The sequence below is a fragment of the Carlito syrichta genome, unplaced genomic scaffold, assembly GCF_000164805.1.
Source record: "Carlito syrichta isolate Samal-C Ts95f unplaced genomic scaffold, Tarsius_syrichta-2.0.1 Scaffold145306, whole genome shotgun sequence".
Lineage (NCBI taxonomy): Eukaryota > Metazoa > Chordata > Mammalia > Primates > Tarsiidae > Carlito > Carlito syrichta.
The window spans coordinates 290,260-312,067 of NW_007089402.1; the positions used below are offsets into that span (position 1 = coordinate 290,260).

The 21,808-nt window shown below is 38.3% G+C and overlaps 1 protein-coding gene across 2 annotated transcripts in view; it reads left to right on the plus strand.

Moving 5' to 3' along the window:
- The window catches only part of EMSY (EMSY, BRCA2 interacting transcriptional repressor), a 104,033-nt gene that overhangs the window by 78,590 nt on the left and 3,635 nt on the right, over window positions 1-21,808 (plus strand). Inside the window, exons 16-21 of one of the 2 annotated variants that reach the window (XM_008050411.1) lie at window positions 11,046-11,210; window positions 12,928-13,083; window positions 14,389-14,430; window positions 16,728-16,879; window positions 18,757-19,320; window positions 20,296-20,796. In XM_008050411.1, the coding sequence (XP_008048602.1) occupies window positions 11,046-11,210; window positions 12,928-13,083; window positions 14,389-14,430; window positions 16,728-16,879; window positions 18,757-19,320; window positions 20,296-20,796 (1,580 nt within the window). The remainder of the gene's footprint in view (window positions 1-11,045; window positions 11,211-12,927; window positions 13,084-14,388; window positions 14,431-16,727; window positions 16,880-18,756; window positions 19,321-20,295; window positions 20,797-21,808) is intronic. The other variant, XM_021708745.1, reaches the window with a different exon arrangement.

The window sequence follows — 21,808 nt, forward strand, 5'->3', positions numbered from 1 at the left end:
GTGCAGGTATCTTTTTTGTAGAATGATTTGAGTTCCTCCAGGTATATTCCCAATAGGGGAGTTGCTGGGTCATATGGGAGGTCAATTTCTAGATCTTTCAGAAACCGCCACACTGTCTTCCAAAGAGGTTGCACTAGTTTGCATTCCCACCAGCAGTGTAGAAGTGTTCCTTTTTCTCTGCATCCTCTCCAGCATCTGTTTTTTTTTTTTTTTTTAAATTAATGATGGCCATATTTACTGGGGTCAGGTGGTATCTCAATGTGGTTTTGATTTGCATTTCTCTGATGATGAGTGAGACTGAGCACTTTTTCATGTGTCTGTTGGCTGCCCATTTTTGAGAAGTGTCTATTCATGTCTTTTGCCCACTTTTTAAAGGGGCTGTTCATTTTTTTTCCTTTCAGCACGTTTGAATTCCTTGTTGATCCTAGATGTTAGGCCTTTGTCAGATATACAGTTGGCAAATATTGTTTCCCATTCTGTGGGCTGTCTCCCTACTCTCTTGGTGGCTTCTTTTACTTTGCAGAAGCTTGTCAGTTTGATGAGGTCCCACTTGTCTGTCTTATTTCTTAAGGTATGAGCATTTAGGGTTCTGAATAGGAAATGGTTGCCAGTTCCAATTTACATAAGGGTGTCTCCTGTGTTTTCTAAGATTCTTATGAGTTTGAGGTTTTTTTTATATTTAGGTCTTTGATCCATTTAGAGTTAATCTTTGTGTATGGTGATAGGTAGGGGTCCTGTTTCAATCTTCTGCATGTGATCAGCCAGTTTTCTCAGCACCATTTACTAAATAGATTCTCCTCTTCCCAGTGGTTGTTGTTGGAGGCTTTGTCAAAGATGAGTTGGTTGAGAAATTGAGGCTTTGTTTCTGGAATCTCTATCCTCTTCTGGTCTATATGCCTGTTCTTGTACCAATACCAGGTTATTTTGATTACTGTAGCCTTACAGTAAAGTTTGAAGTCTGGAAGTATGATACCTCCTCCTGCTTTGTTTATTTTGCTAAGGATTGTTTTGGCTATTCATGGTTGTTTATGTTTCCATATGAATTTCTGTATTGTGATTTCCAGGTCTCAAAAGAATGATGTTGGTAACTTAATGGGTATTACGTTAAATCTGTAGATTGCCTTTGGTAGGATGGACATTTTAACAATGTTGATTCTTCCTATCCATGAGCATGGAATATTTTTCTATTTGTTTGTGTCTTCTTGTATTTCTTTGAGCAGTGTTTTGTAGTTCTCAATGTAAAGGTCTTTCACTTCTCTGTAAGAAAGATGCCGAGGTATTTCATTTTTTTGTGTGGCTATTGTGAAGGGGATTGTGCTTTTAATTTGGTTCTCTGCCTGCTTATTGTTGGTGTATAGAAATTCAACTATCTTTTGCACATTTATTTTGCTTGCCAAAGTCCTTTATCAGTGCAAGCAGGTTTTTGACAGATTTGCTTGGATTTTCAAGGTATAGAATTATATCATCAGCAAAGAGGGATAACTTGACTTCCTCTTTTCCTATTTGGATGCCCCTGATTTCCTTCTTTTGTCTAATTGCCCAAGCTAGAACTTCCAACACGATATTGAACAAGGGGGTGAGAGTGGGCAGCCTTGTCTTGTTCTAGTTTTCAGGGGTAATGTTTCCAGTTTCTGTCCATTTAGCAGTATGTTAGCTGTGGGTTTATTGTAGATGGCACTTACTATTTTGAGGTGTGTTCCATCTGTATCTAGGTGTTTGAGGTTTTTTATCAAGAAAGGATGCTGAATTTTATCAAAAGCTTTTTCTACATGTAAGATAATCATGTGGTTCTTGTTTTTTCATCTGTTGATGTATTTAATTACATTTAGGTCTTGTGAATGTTAAACCAGCCCTGCATCCTGGGGATGAAGCCTACTTGGTCATGGCGGATGATTTTTGAGATGTGTTTTTGGATCTGATTTGCTAGAATCTTGCTGAGGATTTTTGCATATGTTCATAAGGGATATTGGCCTGTAGTTCTTTTTTTTTGTTGGATCTTTACCTGGTTTGGGTATCAGTATGATGTTAACTTCGTAAAATGATTTGGGAGAATTCTGTCTTTCTCAATTGCCTGGAATACTTTCAAAAGGATTGGTATCAACTCCTCCTCGTACTTTCTGTAGAATTCTGCTGGAAATCCACCTGGTCCAGGGCTTTTTTTGTAGATAGTTTTTGTGTGGCAGAGTCAATTTCCTGGGTTGTTATTGGTCTATTTAGTGTTTCAGTGTCTTCTTGTTTCAACCTGGGGAGGTTATGTGATGTCAGAAAGTCCTCCATTTCATTTAGGTTATCAAGTTTGTTTCCATATAGGTGTACATAGTAATCTCTGATCATCTTTTGTATTTCTTTGGGGTCAGTTGTGATTTGATCTTTTGTATTTCTGATTGTGTTTATTTGGGCTTTTGTTCTCTTTTTCTTGGTCATTCTGGCTAGGGGGTCCATCAATGTTGTTAATTCTTTCAAAAAACCAGCATTTTGTTTTGTTGATATTTTCTATGATATTTTTGTCTTCTGTGTCCCGTATTTGGGCTCTTATTTTGGTGATTTGGATTCTTCTGCTAAAGTTGGGATTCTGGTGGTCTTCTCTTTCCAGCTCCCTTAGGTGATTTGTTAGGCTCTTGACTTGTGATCTTTCCGTTTTCTTGATATGTGCTCGTAGAGATATAAATTCCCCCTCTTAGAACTGTTTTCATGGCATCCCAGAGGTTTTGGTAAGATGTTTCTTCATTTTCATTTGTTTCCAGGAATCTTGTAATTTCTCCTTTGATTTCGGTGTTGCCCAGTAGTTGTTCAGCATCATGCTGTTTAGTGTCCATGTCTTTGTGGGCTTTGGGGAAATGTTGTTGGTGTTGATATTTATTTTTATTCCACTGTGGTCTGAGAATGTGCATGACAAGATTTCAACCTTATAAAATTTGTTTATGCTTGATTTATGGCCAAGGATGTGATCGATCTTGGACTATGTTCAATATGTTGATGAGTAGACTGTTTATTCTGTGGTTGTTAGGTGGAATAATCTGTATTAAGTCCATTTGGTCGAGTGTCAAGTTTAGATTCTGGATCTCCTTGTTGACTTTTTTGCCTCAATGGTCTATCCAGGGCTGTTCAAGTATTCAAGTCCCCTGCTATAATAGTGTTAGAGTCAATATCTTTTTTAGTTTACTTAGTAGTTTCTTTATAAAAATGCTGGTGCTCCTGTGTTGGGTGCATATATATTTAGGATGGATTTTCTTGTTGATGGATTGAACCTTTTATCATTATGTAGTGTACTTTGGCATCTTTTAAAATTTTTGATAGCTTAAAGGTTGTTTTGTCTGATATTAAGATCACAACTCCTTCCTTCTTTTGTGATCCATTTGCCTGGAAACTTGTTTTCCATCCTTTAATTTTGAGTCTGTGTGCATCCCTTGTGGTGAGATGAGTCTCCTGGACGCTGCAAATAATTGGGTCATGGTTTCTTATCCAGTTTGCCATTCTGTGTCTTTTCAGTGGTGCATTTAGTCGATTCACATTCAGGCTGATTATTGAAATGTGATTGTTTATCGCTGTCATGAGGTTCTTATAAAATTTTTTCTTTGTTTGCTTGTTTTCTTTTGGCTTTGATGTTGATGTATGTGTGTGTTTTTTTCAAGTTTCTTGTTACACCGTATTCTCTATTGATTCTGTGCTCTGCTGTTCTTTTGGGAAGTGTGTGGTCATTCTTTTTTTTTTTTTCTTTCTTCTGTCCTTAATTCCTTTTTAAGTGTCTCCTGTAGAGATTGTCTTGTAGGGACTGGATGTCTGGGAAGGCTTTTAATTCTCTGTCACCAATGAAGCTGAGCTTGGCTGGTCAGGAAATTCTTGGTTGAAATTGTTTATCTTTGAGGACTTTGAATATAGGATTCCAGTTCCTTTTTGCTTGTAGTGTTTCTGCCAATAGGTCTGCTGCTATTCTGATTGGTTTTCCCCAGTAGGTAGTCTGAACTTCCTCTCTTACTGTCTTTAGAATTTTTTCTTTTGTGCCTACTTTGTGTAGGCAAATTATTACGTGTCTAGGAGTTGGTCTTCTCATTTGATGTCTTGTGGGGGTTCTCTGTATCTCTTGTGCTTGGCTGGTCACTTCTCTGGTGGGAAGGGGAAAGTTTTCTTGGATTACCTCCTGGAATACTTTCTTCAAGTTCTCCATTTCCCTTTCTTCTGGGATACCAGTCAGGTGTAGATTTGGCCTCTTGATATAATCGCACATCTCTTGTAGGCTTTCTTCTTTCTTTCTGAGTCTTCTTCTATGCTTTTTACAGATCGGGTTAATTCCATGTTCTGGTCTTCAAGTTCTGAGATTCTTTCTTCAGCTAGATTAATTCTGCTTTCCTTGCTTGTCATCTTGTTAGGTATTTCTTGGATGAAATTTTTATTGCCAAAGTCTCTGTTACAAGTTCTTTCATTGTTGCACCTTGTCTTTCTTGAGTCTTATTCACTCTTTCCATCCATTCCCTAATCCCCATTGTATTCTGGGGCCAGTTGTTGGTGACTTCCATTGTTTGGTTACCAAGGTCTGATTTTTCAGCTTTATCTTTGCTACACTTGAAATTGCCTGAAGTCTTCCCTTGGTTTTTTCTCATTTGTGACAGATCTCTTGTTTTTCTCTTTAGTTCTGTTATTCAGTGTTCAGTGGGAGAGGCTTTCCCTTCTGATGTTTGCTCAGTCCTCTATTCTTCTCTGATCTGGGCTCTGGATTTGTTCTGTTTTGAAATAGGACAGTGGATGGGAAGCTCTGCTATCTCTTATAGTTTTGAAATTTGAATAAAGGAGGGGATGGGGCACTAGGATTCAGAAGCTACTTGCAAATTACAATATTCACTTATTGTGGTATTTGTTCCTTGAGACCCACTTCCCACCACCACTCTGTATGATGATGCAAAGTAGAAACCAATGGAAAAAACAATTGAACACACACACACACACACACACACACACACTCACACATGCTTAGCACCAAGTGATAGAGAAGAAAAACAGAAAGATTGGGGCGGGGCGGGGCGGGGAGAAATTCAGGTTGAACCCTCACACATATATTGACACACACCTTAAACTATAAGAAATGAAAATTTAAAAACCCCAGAACAACAAAGGAGCAAAAACAAACCAACAATAACAAAATTGAAAGATGAACACTCATTCATTCACATACACACATAAACAGAAAATGATAAATAAAAGAAAAAAGAAACAGAAAAAGAAAAGAAAAAAAATTGGGTGGTGATGCAGGTCAAACCCTCACATACACATTCGTGCACAGAGGAAATTTTAAAAATAGATGAACTAACAAACAAGCTAACAAAAAGTCAAAAAATTTTTTTAAATTAAAAAAAAAATTGAAAATTAAAAAAACCTGTCCTCTTGTGGCAGGCTCTATAATTGTTCTAATCCGGTCTCTCCTGCAGAGCCACCTCTTTCACTCTTTCCTCAGTGTCTGAAGCAGGGAAGGAGGAGGGGCAGTGGAGGTGGGTGGGGCTGCAGTCGTCCCCTCCCACTCTTGTTTGGTCAGGGAGATCTCCAGGAGATCTCCTCTTTTCTCTGGTGGGGCAGTACGGGATTGTCTCTTCCCCAGTTATATGCTCGGTGTAGGAGGGGGGTAGTGGTGTGTCCCAGCCAGGCCTATCCTGGATTAGAGTTCTCCTATTACGACTCCACCTGACTCTCAGTCGTGGCCCAGCTGTGTGGGTCTAACGTTCAGAGGATTGCTGGGGAGGAGGGGGTTTGGGTCAGTCCCAGATTCGCCACTGATTTCTCTGGAGCTTTTCCTCATCCTTTTCTGGCCACACCCTTTGTCCCGAGGCTGGATCAGGGTAGGGGCTGGGGCACCTGGAACTTAGCACTGGTCAGGTCCCTCTGAAGTTTGTGCTTTCAGGATATTCCCTCTGGGTTGCGCTCAATCCCTGAGTAGTTGACCTGCCAGTCACAGAGATCGGGTCTGTTGCTCCATGGTGAGTATGTCAGAGCACTTTTCTGCCTCACCTTCAAGATGGTGGTGGGGTGCCTCTTTTGTCCTATTTCGTGGAACTTTGCCTCTGGATTCCCTCTGCAGCCCCTGCTGCCAGTCTCCTGCCAGGCTATGAGGTGGTGAGGTAAAACCAGGAGCAGTCAGTCTCTCTCCTGCTGCAGTGATACGGGAGAGCCTGGGGTGATGGTTTCTCCCTGCTGCGTCTTCACAGAAAAACTTTTGTCTGTTTAAAAAAAAAATAATGGCGCTCGGCTTCTGCGACCTGGGAAGAGCCAGGGATGAAGCAGAGAAGCTGGAGCACCAGCTGTTGCACCAGGAGCCTAGCCACTTGCTCACGAGCCCCCACTTAGACAGTCTCTCCCAGCATTTTCTTCCCAGGGAGGGTTTGTGATTTTAAAAAAAAAAGAAAGAAAGAAAGAAAGAAAAAGAAAATGCCACTTGGCTTCTGCGTCGTGGGAATTCCTGGGGTCCAAGCCCAGCAGCTGTGGCACCAGTCGCTGCACCAGGAGAGCCCTGGCCACTAACTCCCTAGCCCTTACTCAGTCAGCCACTCATACACCCACTCGGTCACCAGCAAGTACACAAAATTTTCCATACACTCACTCACTCACACTGGGACTCACATAGTTCAACTGACTTGGCCACCATCTTCCTGATCCAATTTTCTTTTTCTTCTTCTTTTTTTAAAATCAAGATCTCACTCTGTTGCCCAGGCTGGATTGCAGTGGTACCATCTCTGATCCCTGCAGTCTCAACCTCCTGGATTCAGGCAGTCCTTCTACCTCAGTAGCCGGAACTACAAGTGCATGCCACCTTGTTTGACTACTTTTTTTGACTTTTTGTGGAGACGAGGTCTTGCTGTGTTGTCTAGGCTGGTCTCGAACTCCTGGGCTCAAGCGTTCCTCTTACCTTGACTTCTTAAAGTGCTGATTTTGCAAGTGTGAGCCACTGTGCCAGGCCCATAGATGATTTTCTAAAGTTCATTATTCACTTAATGGTTGGCATTCTAATCTGAGGAAGAGTCAATCTTTTCTTGACTTCAGACCTTTTTCTGGTGACTTCCCCTATGCAAGTCCTGGAATAAGGATGTCTTATGCCAAGGGAAGGCCTTGATTCCACTTGTGGTTTCTAAACTTCCCCTACTGTCCTCCAGCCCCAAGGATGAGAAGTTCAGGCCCCACGTTTTATTTCTCAACTGTCTTCTCCCAGGCCTTCGTTGTCACCTTACTGAGACTTTCTTTGATCACCCTTGCAGAATTCATCACTCCTTGTACTTTATTCTTCCAGTATTGCCTGTACTATCAGCTGTTTTAACATTGACAATTTTTTTGTAGTTTTTGCTTGTTTATTATAATTGTTTTCTTCTCTACTAGGCTTCTAGCTTCTCAAAGGCAAGGATCATATTCATCTTTCTATATCCAGTATTTGTCAAAGAGGTTAGTTAGCACTGATTAAGTACTCAGTAAAAGTTTTACTGAATGAGCAAACAGCAGAGCAACAACCATAATAACTGGTTTAAGTTGGGTTAAGTTTCAGCCTTATAAACACATTTTTGTTGCCAGAGTCCAAAATGTTGCTTCCTTTCTTGGGCTCCACTTAACCTTGTAGGTGGGCATTTTAAGTAGTATATACCTAGACTATTGCTTAGATATTGATAGATAGCTAAGTGATCCAGTCTTGTGGATGAAGGCCATATCTAGATGACTTATTGAAGGTTAGACCATGTGTCTTCCATTGCTTCTGTACTTTCCTTCATAAGTTGGTCTTCTTTTTTCCCCTTTCTTGCTTGGGAATGGACTAGTCTTATTAGATTCCCGATTTTTTTAAAAAGCAAGTATTAAGGATTTCTTTATATTCTGCTTTCTTTTCAAAAGACTTTAAGGTAGATTAATTACAATATTATATTCAGTAAGTAAAGTGAGAGAAAACAAGGAGACAAAACCAAAGGTAGAGATTTAAAATGATACAAGGCATTGGGCAAACACAGAAATGCATCTTTTAAAGATGTTGCTTTGAGTAGGTCATAACTCAGAATCTAGGATAATTTTTCCTTGAAATGTCATGGTCTCAGTAGGTCAAGGTGAGGATGGAGAATAAATCCAGATTAAGCAAAACATACTTAACTACAGAATTTTTTGGAGCATATATGGTAATATGTGTTATGAAAGATGAATAGTGGAAGGTATAATGTAAAATGTTCCCTAACTTTTTTGACTCTGGAACCCTTCTTTTGCAGAACATGTTTTCTGGAACACTTTGGGTGATGCTGTGTAGGCAAATATTGTAAAGACCTTGAACTTTATGACAGTGCTTCAGAGGGAAGGTACATATTACATCATAGAAGGGATATAGATGTCTTAGGTTTAGTTTAAAAGTGATGGTTAGGTGGGCAAGGCACCTGGGAATCATTTTTGTTTGAGGAATGGTTGATGGGAATAGATATTTATTATGGAGAAGAGAAAGTGGGGGTTGGTTGGGTTGGGGGTACTTGGGAGCTGTTATCGGTTATCTTGAGGACATGTTGTTGAAGAGGGAAAAAAATTGGTCTTTGTGGACACATGAACAGACCCTAAAACCATTGGATAGAATTCTCAGCAAGACCAGCTTCTATTCAATATGAGAAAACTTTCTAGTTGTCATAACTGTGCAGAGGTATAAGGAAACTGTCTTAGAAAGTAGTGAGTTTTCTGGTGCTGGGATTTCCAGACTGGTGGGGATGTTGTGAAGATTTTAGTATAAGATTGATGATAGCATTAAACAAACTCTAAGATCCCTTCTAACTAAGAGATCTTTAGATTATGTGAAAGTGTGATATGGGCCATTTGTGACAGAGACATAGGAGATATTCTTCCATAGAGATGCCTGAGTCTGCCTTTAGATATAATACTAAAGTGTGTATCTCTAGTACCTAAGTGTGTATAATACTAAAGTGTGTATCTCTAGTAGGTATCTAATAAATATTTGTTAAATGATCTAAGAGAGGTAGGGGAGTCTAGATATTGTACACTGCGTAAGCAGGTTGTACTGGTGAGAGCAAGCTCTGGGTTTTCCAGTCATTGCACTCTTTGACCCCAGCATCAGAATTCTTAGATTCATCAAACCAAGAGTAGTGGGGAGAATCATTCAAGAATTGTCACCTAGGTTCACGTGCTCATCTTGTGTCACAGCTTTTGGCATTTCTGCAGTGGTACTTTATGATGGCCAACTGTTCTTTCTGAGTATAGACAGTGGTGGAGCAATCTCTCTAGTACCTGCAGAGTAATATTATTTGAGATGATGGTCTCTAATAGATGCTCTCATGTGGAAATTTATTTTCCTTTTTCTGTGTCTTTCTACCTTATCTCTATAAATGCAATCTCTGCCTTCTTGTAGAAATTCAGTGTCTCATGGAGTTAGGTTGCAAAGACATTCTTTGCCTAAATCTAAAGTTTGCCTAAAAAGATTGAGAGCTTAAGTTTATATAAAAGGAGTGATTTCTTAATATCACTATCTTAAGTTTAAATTCTACAAATCTACTTAAAATGATTAAGTAAAAACTGTTACATGCTTCACATGGCATTTGGTAATACAGGATGGTGTCTTTCAGTTCTCTGTATTTTTTTGAAGTTTAATGGAAATTATACATCCCTGGTGTGGCATATATTCTACCCAGTGTTTTGGAGAGAAAATATGGTTAATGGTAATTGAAAAGTCTAGATCTATTGTATATTGATTTTGTTTTTTTCAGGAAGGCTATTTCGTTTGAACAGTTGTTCCCCTTGCCCCAACATTTTTGGGCAACTGTGTGGCTTTCAAAAACATAAGGTTCATAGAAAGTTGAACTTTTGTTGTATTTATTCTTGTGCTGGGGACTACATGAATTCTTTTCATTCTTCTGTGATGCTCTCACTGATTATCCTAATTCAAAGTAGTCTCTTGCTTTCTATATATTTGTCTTGTTTAACTTAATCATTTGATATTTACCCCAGGATACAAAGCCATATATCTTTATTTTATGTTTTCCCCATTATAACCTAAATTTGGGAGTAAGAATCATGTCTTCATATCCTCCACTCATGTCTTGGACAAAGAGTTTTGGAAGTTATTAGTGGTCTAGTCCAACTTGCTTATTTTATAGATGGAAAACTCAAAAAACAATGTGTTGCTTGATTTGAGCACATTTAGTATTTATGTGCATACTCGTATAGCATGAATATAATAAGCCTTGATTTATCGCTGTAATTTATTTTGAAGCTAACAAAGAATCTTAGAATTGAGAACTTCCAGGCCACAACAGCAACAATAACATTTCTATTGTCCTTCATAATTTATCAAGTACATTTACATGTACTCGTTATGTACTCAGAAATTCTATGAAGTAGAGAGGTAATTTTATTGTTCCCATTTTAGAAGTAGTGAAACTAAGACCCAAAGAATCAGTTTGCTAATAATCGATGGAGTTGGGGCTATAACTCAAGATTTTGAACTCCTGATATTAATATCATGCTGCTCCCTATTATATCATGCTGCTTTTGGGTCATCTATCTCTTCTTGATGGCAGTGAACAAGATTTCCTTCATTAATTCAGCCATCCAGTAAGTGTTGACTGAATGCTCAGACTGTAATACAGAACACATTTTCAAGCACAAAGGGGAAAGACAGATTTCTACAGCATTTTTTTCATAACTATACACAAACAGGCACCCCTCTACACAAATGCACAACTATTTATATAGCACTTATCACATGGAATTGTAATTTGTCTTTTTACATGTCCATCTCCTCAACCAGACTGTGTACTTCTTGAGCATCCTCTAATATTCTGTGATCTCCTTTATATCCTCAGTGCCAAATATACATTTGACACATAGGTGTACAGTTTGTAGAATCAATGAATGAATGAATAAGTGAATTCAGAAGTGAATGGCATTATGCCCTTTGGAGGCTTATATATAGTCTTCTTGGAGCGATAAAACATGAAGTTTATAGTAAATGCCAAGATAAAACAAAAAAAATTGTTCCTTTTCTTTTTTTAAGAGAAACTTTGTTTACAGGATTTTTTTTTTTTTAAACTAATATAAAACAGATTCCCAGCCTGTAGTTCATGTAATTGCTTCCCGGCGTCAGGATTGGTCAGAACATGAGATTGCAATGGAGACTAGTCCCACCATAATTTATCAGGATGTATCCAGTGAATCACAATCAGCTACTTCAACAATCAAAGCTCTATTAGAACTCCAACAGACAACAGGTATGAATTCACATGCTCAGTTGAGCACATTTCCCCTCTCTGGACTTGTCTGTAATCATTGGTACAGTATATTTACTTATTAGTTCATTTAGCTGAAGCGTAAATGGGCCATCTATAAAAAGGAGAAAAAAGTGACAGAGCTCTTGCCTCTCTGTCTCTTGCTTAAAATGGACAGTCCTGTTGTTTCTTGCCACCAGAAAGGAGTAGATATATCCCTTTTAAGCACAAGGATAGATGCAGTTCAGTTACCAGTTTCATTTAAGAATAGCAGGAGGCAGATTGAAGGGCCCCTGCCATCCTCCTTGATACTGATAGAGGAGTTTTGTGGTCATAAAACACCTTTAATGGCCCTTGCTAACCTTCTGATTTGTTTTAATTTTAACTAAAGACTTATTTTTTTGAGTAGTGTAGGTTAGCCACTTGAACTTCCATGCAATGCTATCTTCATTAACAAGTTCCTATCAGTATTTCTTGTTACTAAATGTCTTTGATAGACTCTGGAAAAAACCTGTGGAAGTTATACTGACTTTTCTATTATAATAGATCAAAGATTTTCAGAGTATTTAAGTGACCTTAGCGATGATCTCATCTAACCATTTCATTGTATAGACATATAAATTGATATCTAAAGAGGTTATGCAGTTGGTTAGTGGCAGAGTGAGACCCCATCTTTTGGTTCCTAGTTCAGTGTTCTCTCTACTTGTAGAGCGACTTTTGTGTTCATTTTTGTTTTGTTTTACTTTCTTTCTTTAAATGATTGTTTTGATTTTGTCATTTTATGTGCTTGGTGGAAATGATCATTCAGTGGACTTAATTACTGGTTACTGTTTTTTGAAACTTCTACTCTATACTACTCAAAGATTACTAGCATGAAAGTCTTTCATTCATCCTTCTATTGGAGTTATTTTTGGCCTTAGGCATTTCCTCAGGTGCTTGTCTTTGACATACTCAGGCGTTTCCATTTAATACTTTGTAGAGGTGGGAACTTTGAATGCAGACTTTGTAGAAAATTGGTCATAATTCCAGGAAGTTCAGATAGAAAAGAACAAAAATAAAAGAAAAATTGATAATAAGATAGAAAGTAGGTCTATTCCAGACTATTATATCAGACATTTTTATAGAAATAAAAGCCATTTTTTTTCTGTCTATGAATATTTTTATTCTTTTTGGAAGCAGGATTTATTGAGAGGACAGAAAAGCTCCCACAGTGGAGGAGACCTGAAGGGATTGCCCACATTTTTTTTAAGAGTCATTGAAGACCTTGTAACATTTCTTTGACAATGTCTTGAATTTTTAATAGATCAAATTAACTGTTCACTGTTTTGTGCTATTCTGTGTACTGTTTATCATCCTTTGTTTTTAGGTTGCTGAACTCAAGACTACCAGGGTCTACAGTGAAGAAGTTAAAGGAAATACTCTAAGAGGAATGTATACAAGAGAATGTATACAGTTGTTTGGCCTAGGGATGATAGAGGGAGGATTTTAGTGTGGTTGCATATGAGTCCTTCTTACTAGACTGCTGAGTGTGGTTATGCAAGTTGTGTGTGCACTATAAGCCATGCGCATAGCAGTTTGCTTTGTTCTTTTCAATTCTCTGTCTACTTAGGCACTGCCAGTGTGGCACCCCAGAGGTCTGGTTCTTTATTCCCATGGACGACTCTGGTTTTGGTACTTGTTTGTAATAAAAGTTAACTTTTCCCCTGACTTTTTCATGCAGTAAAGGAAAAATTGGAATCTAAGCCAAGACAACCCACCATTGACTTGAGTCAAATGGCAGTGCCTATTCAGATGACCCAGGAAAAGAGACATTCTCCTGAGAGTCCATCAATTGCTGTGGTAGAGTCAGAACTAGTTGCTGAATACATCACTACTGGTAGGTGTTCTTTTAAAACGTAGCATTAAGGTAGGAGAACTATCTTTCTGGATTTCATGGGATGGTTGTTTGGGGGAGAATATGTTCTTTTACATTTTTAGCTCTTTGTCTGTTTGTTTCCAGATTTCTCATCATCCTTGGGATTTACCCTGTCTTTAATAATTAGAAAAAAAATAGAATGTTACAAAGTTTGCAAGTAATGTAATACTACAAGTCAACCATACATAGCGTCTGTAAATATAGAGCAACAATTGTAGAGGGAGAATAAAATATATTTTATCTAAGAATAAGTATTTTTATGCATCTGGAATTTTTAGATATTGTGGGGGACATGGGTCAAGGGAGAAAGAAGGTATACAAGCCAACCCTTTTATTTTACTATGTTTTGAAAAAATGGAAAATCTTATATTTCTGTAAATACTTAGGAATTCTGGTGGAAAGCAGATTAGGTGTTTGTTTAAAATGTGGTCTGGCAACAAAACTGAGAATTTTGGATGGCATATAGGGAAAAGCAAGACAGGGAAGATAACAGATTCTTTCCTCATATGAGATCACACCTGGAACGCTGCTTTCTGTTTTGGACACTTTGTTACTTTCAGATTTGAAATAGTTCACGGAGGAGTAACGTGGATAATTAATGGGTTAGGGGAGATGACTTATGAGGCAGTATGTAGAAAGCTCCTATCTTGAGTGTTCTTAAGCAGTGGTTAAAGGAGAATATAAACTTATAAGTATTTGAAGGTTGTAAATACCAAAGGGGAAAAGAAATTATTTGGCATTATTTTAGGAGATGCTAAGACTAACGGGGCTAAGTGCAGTGGCTCATGTCTGTAATCCCATAACTTTGAGAGGCTGAGGTGAGAGGATTGCTTGCACCCAGGAGCTCAAGACCAGCCTGGGCAGCATAGCTGTTTTTCTCTACAAAAAAAAAATTCCTGGGCTTGGCAGCATGTGCTGGTTGTCCTAGTTACACAGGAGGCTGGGGTGGGAGGATCACTTTGGCCCAGGGGTTGGAGGCTGCAGGGAGCCATGTTGGTGTCACTACACTCTAGTCTGGGAAAGAGTGAGACCCTGACTCAAACAAAAAAAAAGAAAGACTGATGGGTTACAGTTGCCAAAAGGGAAAATTCAGTGAAGTTATGGAAAGCCATCTGGAATCATTCTTTAGAGATATTTAGCAGAAAACTAATTAAAGCAGAGGCCAGTATCCTGGGGAATTCAGTGTTAACTTCTGGGGTAGACTAGATTATCAAATGGTAAATAGATAAAAAGACCTATGATTTCTTCCCTTACTTATCCTTTCAGAACGCACTGATGAGGGAACAGAGGTTGCTTTTCCCCTTCTAGGTAAGTGGTATGCATCTATTTATAGTATCAGTGAAGGTAAAAGATGATTGTTTTGGGGAGAACCGCTTAATGGATGTGCTCTACTCTGATCTGGCAGAGGAAAGGTAAGCTCCACTTAGTGAAAGAAAGAGAAATTTTCCTTTTGCAGAACAGTGGGATTCTTTCTCAGAAATGAGAACTTTGACACTGGAAAAAGTAAGAATTGTTTAAAGATAAAAATGATTGTTTTATGGTGTTTATATGGCCCAGTTAAATCATTTCAGCTATTTTCCAAGTGTTCATTCTGTGCCCTCCTTTCACAGTCTCCACACATTGTACCTGCAGCCCATATTGAACATTTTCTTTGACTTCAAAGCCAACTGCCTGGCCCTGCCCTTTGTGTCATTCCACAGTGGTTATTAGTTTTCTCTAACTTTCCTGAACTCTGGGAAGTTACTGTGAAGAGTTGTATAGTATCTTGAAAAAGGATTGTTTTTTATATTGTTTCAGTTGATCTTTTATTAAGTCCATTTAATTTCTTAGTAAAAACTTAATAATAATTAAGAAGATTAATATGGCAACAGAAATATTCCATATAATATAATTTCATCTGAAATTTATTATTTATTTTCAGATGTCATTTTTCATGATGCTTTCATTAAAAAATTTTATTAACTTGCTTACTTTAAATGTACTATAATTTTTTTATCTCCTATTCAGTCATATTGTAAATGATTTCAATTGTTGTTTTAATGTAAACCGTGACTCCCTTTTTTTTCAATTTGGTTGGGCATATATGGAAGAATTTATTAACGCATATAATTTAAAATGTACATATAAAGCAACACTGTGAAATACAGTAAGGTACTGCATTACATTTATAAAAGAATACTGGTGATGCTACCTGTAATCTCATATCACATGTAGACATGTGTATAGCAACAATAGAAATACCATGTTTGTGAATATAGATAGAATGTGTCATAAAAAATAAATAAGGCTTATTTATATTTCACTAGGCAGTTTTAAAGTTTGTTCTTATAACACATAAATGGCATTGTTTACATTGATTTCTGTAGTGATCATCTTACTCTTGACACACTGTGACTTTTCTAAGTGTATAACCAATGCTACCTGAAATTGTAGATCAAAGGATATGAACAGTAGAATCATTGGTTATTGAGAGAGTTTTGATAATCCCAAAATCCTTATCTAATTTAGAGATTTATTTTATTTTTTCAAATTCAAAGGATTCCTAATTCAAAGGGTTGTTTCCCAGTAACCATAAGCACTTTTAAAGCTCTGTAATGTGAAAGTGGCAAATGTTTATACTGTTTAGAAAGTTGAAATTGAGACTGATAAAAAATGATAGTTTGGCACCTGTGTAGATGTATAGTTTTGATTACTTCATGGGACCTTTGTAGCAAGAGAATAAGAGTACACTGTACTCTTACTCAATTGTGTAAGATGAGCTAAATTTGAGATGCTAGCACAAATTTTTCTATTCTTCTGTAAACCTTATATTTTTGGTACTTTACAGTTTAAGGACCATTTTTCAATTCATTACTTCATTTGGTCCTCTTCTACATAGAAACAACAAGCTTTTACTATCTCATTTTTTAAAAAATCAAACAAACAACAAAGCCTCTAAGATTTAGCGTCTAATAGAGGGTAAGTGACCTCCACAAATGCATATGACAGTTGTTGGCAGAGTACGACAGAATCCAAGTGCGACTCTTGGTCCAGTTTATTTTCTGCAGTGTCACCCTGACCTTTAAGATTTTAGGAACTATAAGGCTATGAGACAGAGTCATTTTATATAAAGGAGTGAATGATACTAATGTTTGTATTGCATTTGGAACTAGGACCAGGAGATAAAAGAATTTATATTTTCTTACTCTTCTTATGTCTGGGATTACAGAAACTGACTATTGCTTTGTTACCTTAATGGGATAAAGGTCACCAGAGAAAGTAAGTGCAACTCACAGGAGGATGTAACTTTAAGGGGTTTGTTCCTCCTTTGTGATAAGAGTTTTCACAGTGCTTCCGCATACATTTCTCTTCTCATCCTTATAATAGCTCTGTTATTGCCATTTTACAGACGAGGAAACAGAGTCTCAGAGAAGATAAGAGACTTTCTTAGAGTCACAGCTCTTAGATGGGCAGACTATGGTCTTCTGCCTCCTAGTTCACAATGCTACACTTTCTCTCTGTGATGCAAGCTCACAGACATTTGTTTAAAATGACTACTGGTTACAGATGACTACTGGTTACAGTGGTGATTTCTGGAGAAATATCATCACCTCCTCTATTTTCAGTCAGCCATCGCTCCCAGCCCCAACAGCCCTCCCAGCCCCAGCGGACCCTGCTCCAGCATGTGGCTCAGTCACAGACTGCAACACAGACCTCAGTGGTGGTGAAGTCCATCCCAGCATCTTCCCCTGGAGCAATCACCCATATCATGCAGCAGGTTGTATCTCTTCTTCTTCCTATCTTCTGTAACTACCTCTTGCCTGAAAAAAGGTTTAGTTTCATCTTCTTAATTTTAAGAGGAGAAATAACAGAATTGTAGAGTATCGTGTAATCTGTTCATCTGTGAAAAATGAGTAGAGGAAATGAATTAAGGGTCTTAACACCAGAAAATAATTGTGAAACAATATTCTTGAATCTTCTGTGAATCTTCTTATTTCAGAAGGGTGGGGTTGTCTAGATGAATCTAATGACATCAGAATTGGTCACTGTTTCTGTGTATTTCATTGTTGTGGAAAAATATATCACTGAGGTAAATAAGATTTTCAAATGAAATAGCATTTGACTTGTTTAGCTGTTTGCTGATGGGTTTGTTTTGTTTTGTTTTCTACTTTTAAAATGAATCCTCATGGGAACATTGTGAATAAGTCGGAAAATAAATATTTGATTTCTATATATATGGCCAATTATAGAGGCAGAGACACAACAAGAGGTTGAGATTATAAGTCTAATGTAAAACAAGGACATCTGGTACTTAGGGAAATAGAGGAAAGGAAATAGATGTTGACAGGTCAGTTTTGTGTCAGATAACTGTGTTTTGAGCTTTAAGTATATTAACTTGTTTGATTCTCACTATGATCCTTCTTGGTGAGTGTATTATCCCTCTTTTACAAGGGAGGAAAATCATGCTCATAAAAATTAAGTAAGTTGTCCCAGGTGGCAGAGCTAGGATTTAAACCCAAAGTAACAGCCTTTGTTATATAATCATATCACAGATATCAGATTAAAGCATGGCTTTATCATTAGTAATCACATAAATCACCATCACTCAGATGGTAACAGTTGAACCTAATTGTATACAAACTACCAGATACTGCCTCCCAGATAGTTTGGATTGGAAACCTGTATGTGTAAAGTCATTATGCTATAGAGGAGAGTTGCAACTGAATCTCAAAGTTTTAAAGTTTAGAGTGGAAGTATGACATATGATAAGTCAGGGGAAGGATGAGGATAGGGTAAATCTTATTATGTCACTGGGGGAAGCCAGCTGGCCAGAGGTTTTGCTGGGTGGCAGGTCTTAGACTGAAAGGGCTTTGCCTGGCAGGTCCTGACATTGACCTTTTTGCAGACACCTAGAGACAAGCTATCCCTAACCATGTCACTCAGGAGGATGCCTCTGCCCAGCACTTCCTGGCAACACCAGCAGCCTTCCCTCCCATTGACAGGAATGCTTCCCTCTCCTCTCCAGTCTTCTTCCCTCCTGGGAGCTATATCTCTGTGACCTGGTGGGCCTGGAATTTAAGCAGAGGGGTGAGGAATGCTAGTTGAGAGGTGCTTCACACAGACCTCAGCGAAGCCTGAAGAGCCATCTCTACCCTGTGCAGGGAAGCCCTGTGAGCCCTGAGATGGGCACTTGTCTCAGACAACATCCCTGACTTTCCGGACAGCACTGGACATGCACAAGGCCACACTGGGCTTTTCTGAGCCTTGGTTCCTTGGTTGCTGCGTTCTTCCCTTAGACAGGCTGATGTCTCTCATGGATGGGGTAGAGAGCTGTTTCCTGAGCCAGGGAGCCTTTCTCTTCTTTTTCTGTGGTGGACTGTGCTTGCAGAGCACCTTATTCTTCTAATCTGTAAGTTCTGGGCCTTCTAGGACTTTTCCTATAGTAATGAGTGGACCAGTTTTTTGAAGTACTTAATATCTGAGAGTTCAAATTATAAGAGTTTCGATCTAAAGTCCACTTGAGTTTCCTTGGTCAGTTTAGGCTCTTCCAAACATTTTTGAGTGTTTCTCATAAACAAGTCTTTCATTTCAGGAAAATATAGCAATGTTAGTGTTTTTCTTATTTCATTCTTACTTTGTGCCTTTTTTACTTAGGCATTAAGCAGTCACACTGCTTTTACCAAACACAGCGAGGAACTTGGAACTGAGGAGGGCGAGGTTGAAGAGATGGACACTTTAGACCCTCAGACAGGTCTGTTTTACCGATCTGCCTTGACTCAGTCACAGTCAGCTAAACAGCAGAAACTTAGCCAGACCCCGCTGGAACAGACTCAGCTGCAAGTGAAAACTCTGCAGTGCTTCCAGACTAAACAGAAGCAGACCATCCATCTGCAGGCAGACCAGCTCCAGCACAAACTCCCGCAAATGCCCCAGCTTTCCATCAGGCATCAAAAACTCACCCCTCTCCAGCAAGAACAAGCACATCCCAAGCCAGATGTACAGCACACACAGCATCCCATGGTGGCCAAAGACAGGCAGCTTCCTACCTTAATGGCACAGCCCCCGCAAACTGTAGTACAGGTGCTTGCAGTGAAAACCACGCAGCAGCTCCCTAAACTGCAGCAGGCTCCGAACCAACCAAAAATCTACGTGCAACCCCAAACCCCTCAGAGTCAAATGTCGCTCCCAGTCTCGTCAGAGAAACAGCCGGCAAGCCAGGTAACGGAATATTGATAGCATGCAAAGTTAAACTTCTCTGTTCACGGAAAAAAAATGAGAACGTCACAGTCCTATCATGATTTCAGTGCTTTCTCCTGACAAGAGGAAACCCAAAAGCCTCATTAAGCTGGTATTACTTGGTCCTATCAGAAGGTTGACATTAGGGAAGAAATGCATGCGTTAATGTGTAGGAAGAAAAAGAAAGCATAGCACTCAGAACTTGATTTTCCAGGCAGTTTTTAATGAAATCACTTCAGCATTGACCAACAGTACATAGAAGCAATATCCCTAAACTATTTTTATCTTTTAGGCATATAATATTTATTTCTATACCTGTAAACTCTCATTTCTGTGGCAATAATGCTAAGTAAACTGCAGTCTTTTAGGGAACTTCATTGAACATCTTCCTTTGTAGTTTGCATCATCGCCATCTAGTTAATAAGTTTGTCTTCTAGATTTATTTTCTAGATTGCAGGGGAAATGTGGATAATTGAAAGAAAAATTATATTAGCAAAAGTCAGTGGCTCTAGAGTGTTATATGTGTATGTTTATATTATATATATATATATTTAGAATATGTTTGTATACATGTATTTTGAAGCAAAATATTGGAAAGAATCTTACTTTTTATTTTAAAAAGGTGAAGATTATATGAATTAATTTGAGCTGGGTTAAAGGTGTACTGTTTAGGGATGTAAATCCCAAAGGAAAACTAGGCATCTGTGACTTTTTTCCTTTACTCCTCTGAACCTTAACTGGCTGAACAAAGGTTCTTTCGACCCCTCTTCTTTCCCTAGATTCTGTAAAAGTAACCAGATCCTCCTATCCAGCTCACTTTTTAAAACATGGAGCTTCAAAAATGTCTTCCTAGTATATAGCGCACGGATGTTTCTTTTGCCATGTTGTCTGGGATGTTTGAATAGGTTTTCTCAAAAAGATGTAGCTGTAACACACACAACCCCAATTTATTTTCAGGTGGAGCAGCCAATTATAACCCAAGGATCCTCTGTTACAAAGATAACTTTTGAGGGGCGCCAGCCTCCCACAGTTACAAAGATAACTGGTGGCAGTTCTATGCCTAAGCTGACATCACCAGTTACAAGCATAACTCCCATTCAGGCCTCTGAGAAGACAGCAGTGTCAGACATTTTGAAAATGTCTTTGATGGAAGCTCAGATTGATACAAATGTAGAGCATATGGTAGTGGATCCCCCAAAGAAGGCTCTTACCACTAGTATGCTCACTGGTGAAGCAGGATCATTACCCTCTACCCATATGGTGGTGTCAGGGATGGCGAATTCCACACCCCAGCAACAGAAATGTAGAGACTCCTGTTCAAGTCCATCCGCTGTTGGCCCTTCCCTCACAACAAGGAAAATCGATGCACCAGGTGTGCCTACGACAGGCCAGTTCATGCGTATTCAGAATGTAAGCCAAAAGAAAGCTGAAGAGAGTCCAGCAGAAATTATCATCCAGGTAAGAACTGGAAGGAAAATGAGAAATTTTGGGTATCTTGGGGGTTGTGGGTTTGGTGTGTTTTGGGATATTACAGGAAGATTCAAGCCAGGATGGCAAGAAGACATAGAGATTATCTTTGGCACAGTGTTTGACAAATTTGGTTTAATACCTATTATAAATATACAAATTTATAATTATTTATTTTCTGGAAGAGAATAGTAGAAAATTGATGGGTATTGTTAGACAGCCACTGTAAAGGCAAAAAATGGCCCTGAGCCCATGTGTCAGTTTGATTTTATGAGATACAAGCCATGTTTGTCAATGTGTTAATTCAGCATGTCAACCCAGAAGTTCAGCAGTTTCCTGGGTTTAAATTTTAAACTCCCTGATCTTTGCTAAAAAAAAGTCCTGGAATATAGTAACTGGATTGTACTTTTATTTCAAGTTAATTTCAGGGACCCTTTTCTTGGAAAAACAGTTCTTATTCCTGGTCCAAATTTATGATTCTTAGGACAAACTTCAATTGACTGGAATGTATAGAGAAACCTATTCTAAGGGAATGTTTCTAAATAATACAATTTTTTATCTAATTAGGTATTAACCATAAAATTTTGCTTTTTCTTTCAATTATTGTTATTTTTAAAATCTCATTATGGTTACTGTCGTGCCTTGGTAAGTACAGGTCAGTTAACATAATGGAATTATTCATTGATAATAGCCTGTACCTCACATTCCCTTCATTCTAAAACTTATCTCTCATCATGCATGATAGATCAAGATTAAAGAATTACAGACTAGCCCTTAGAAGTGTGTTTTATTTTCCTTTCTCCTTGCAAGGTATCAGATTGTTTTCTTGACATTTGTCATTTTTTGCTAATGTATAGCTTGAAAGATATCACAGAAGCACATTTTATTTAGCTGAGTATTTGGATTTACTGATATATGAATAGCCCAGGTTTGACCATAGATTCACTGTGGGAAAGTTTCCCTTTGCCATGATTCCAAGCATTTGAAAGAATGCAAATTGACC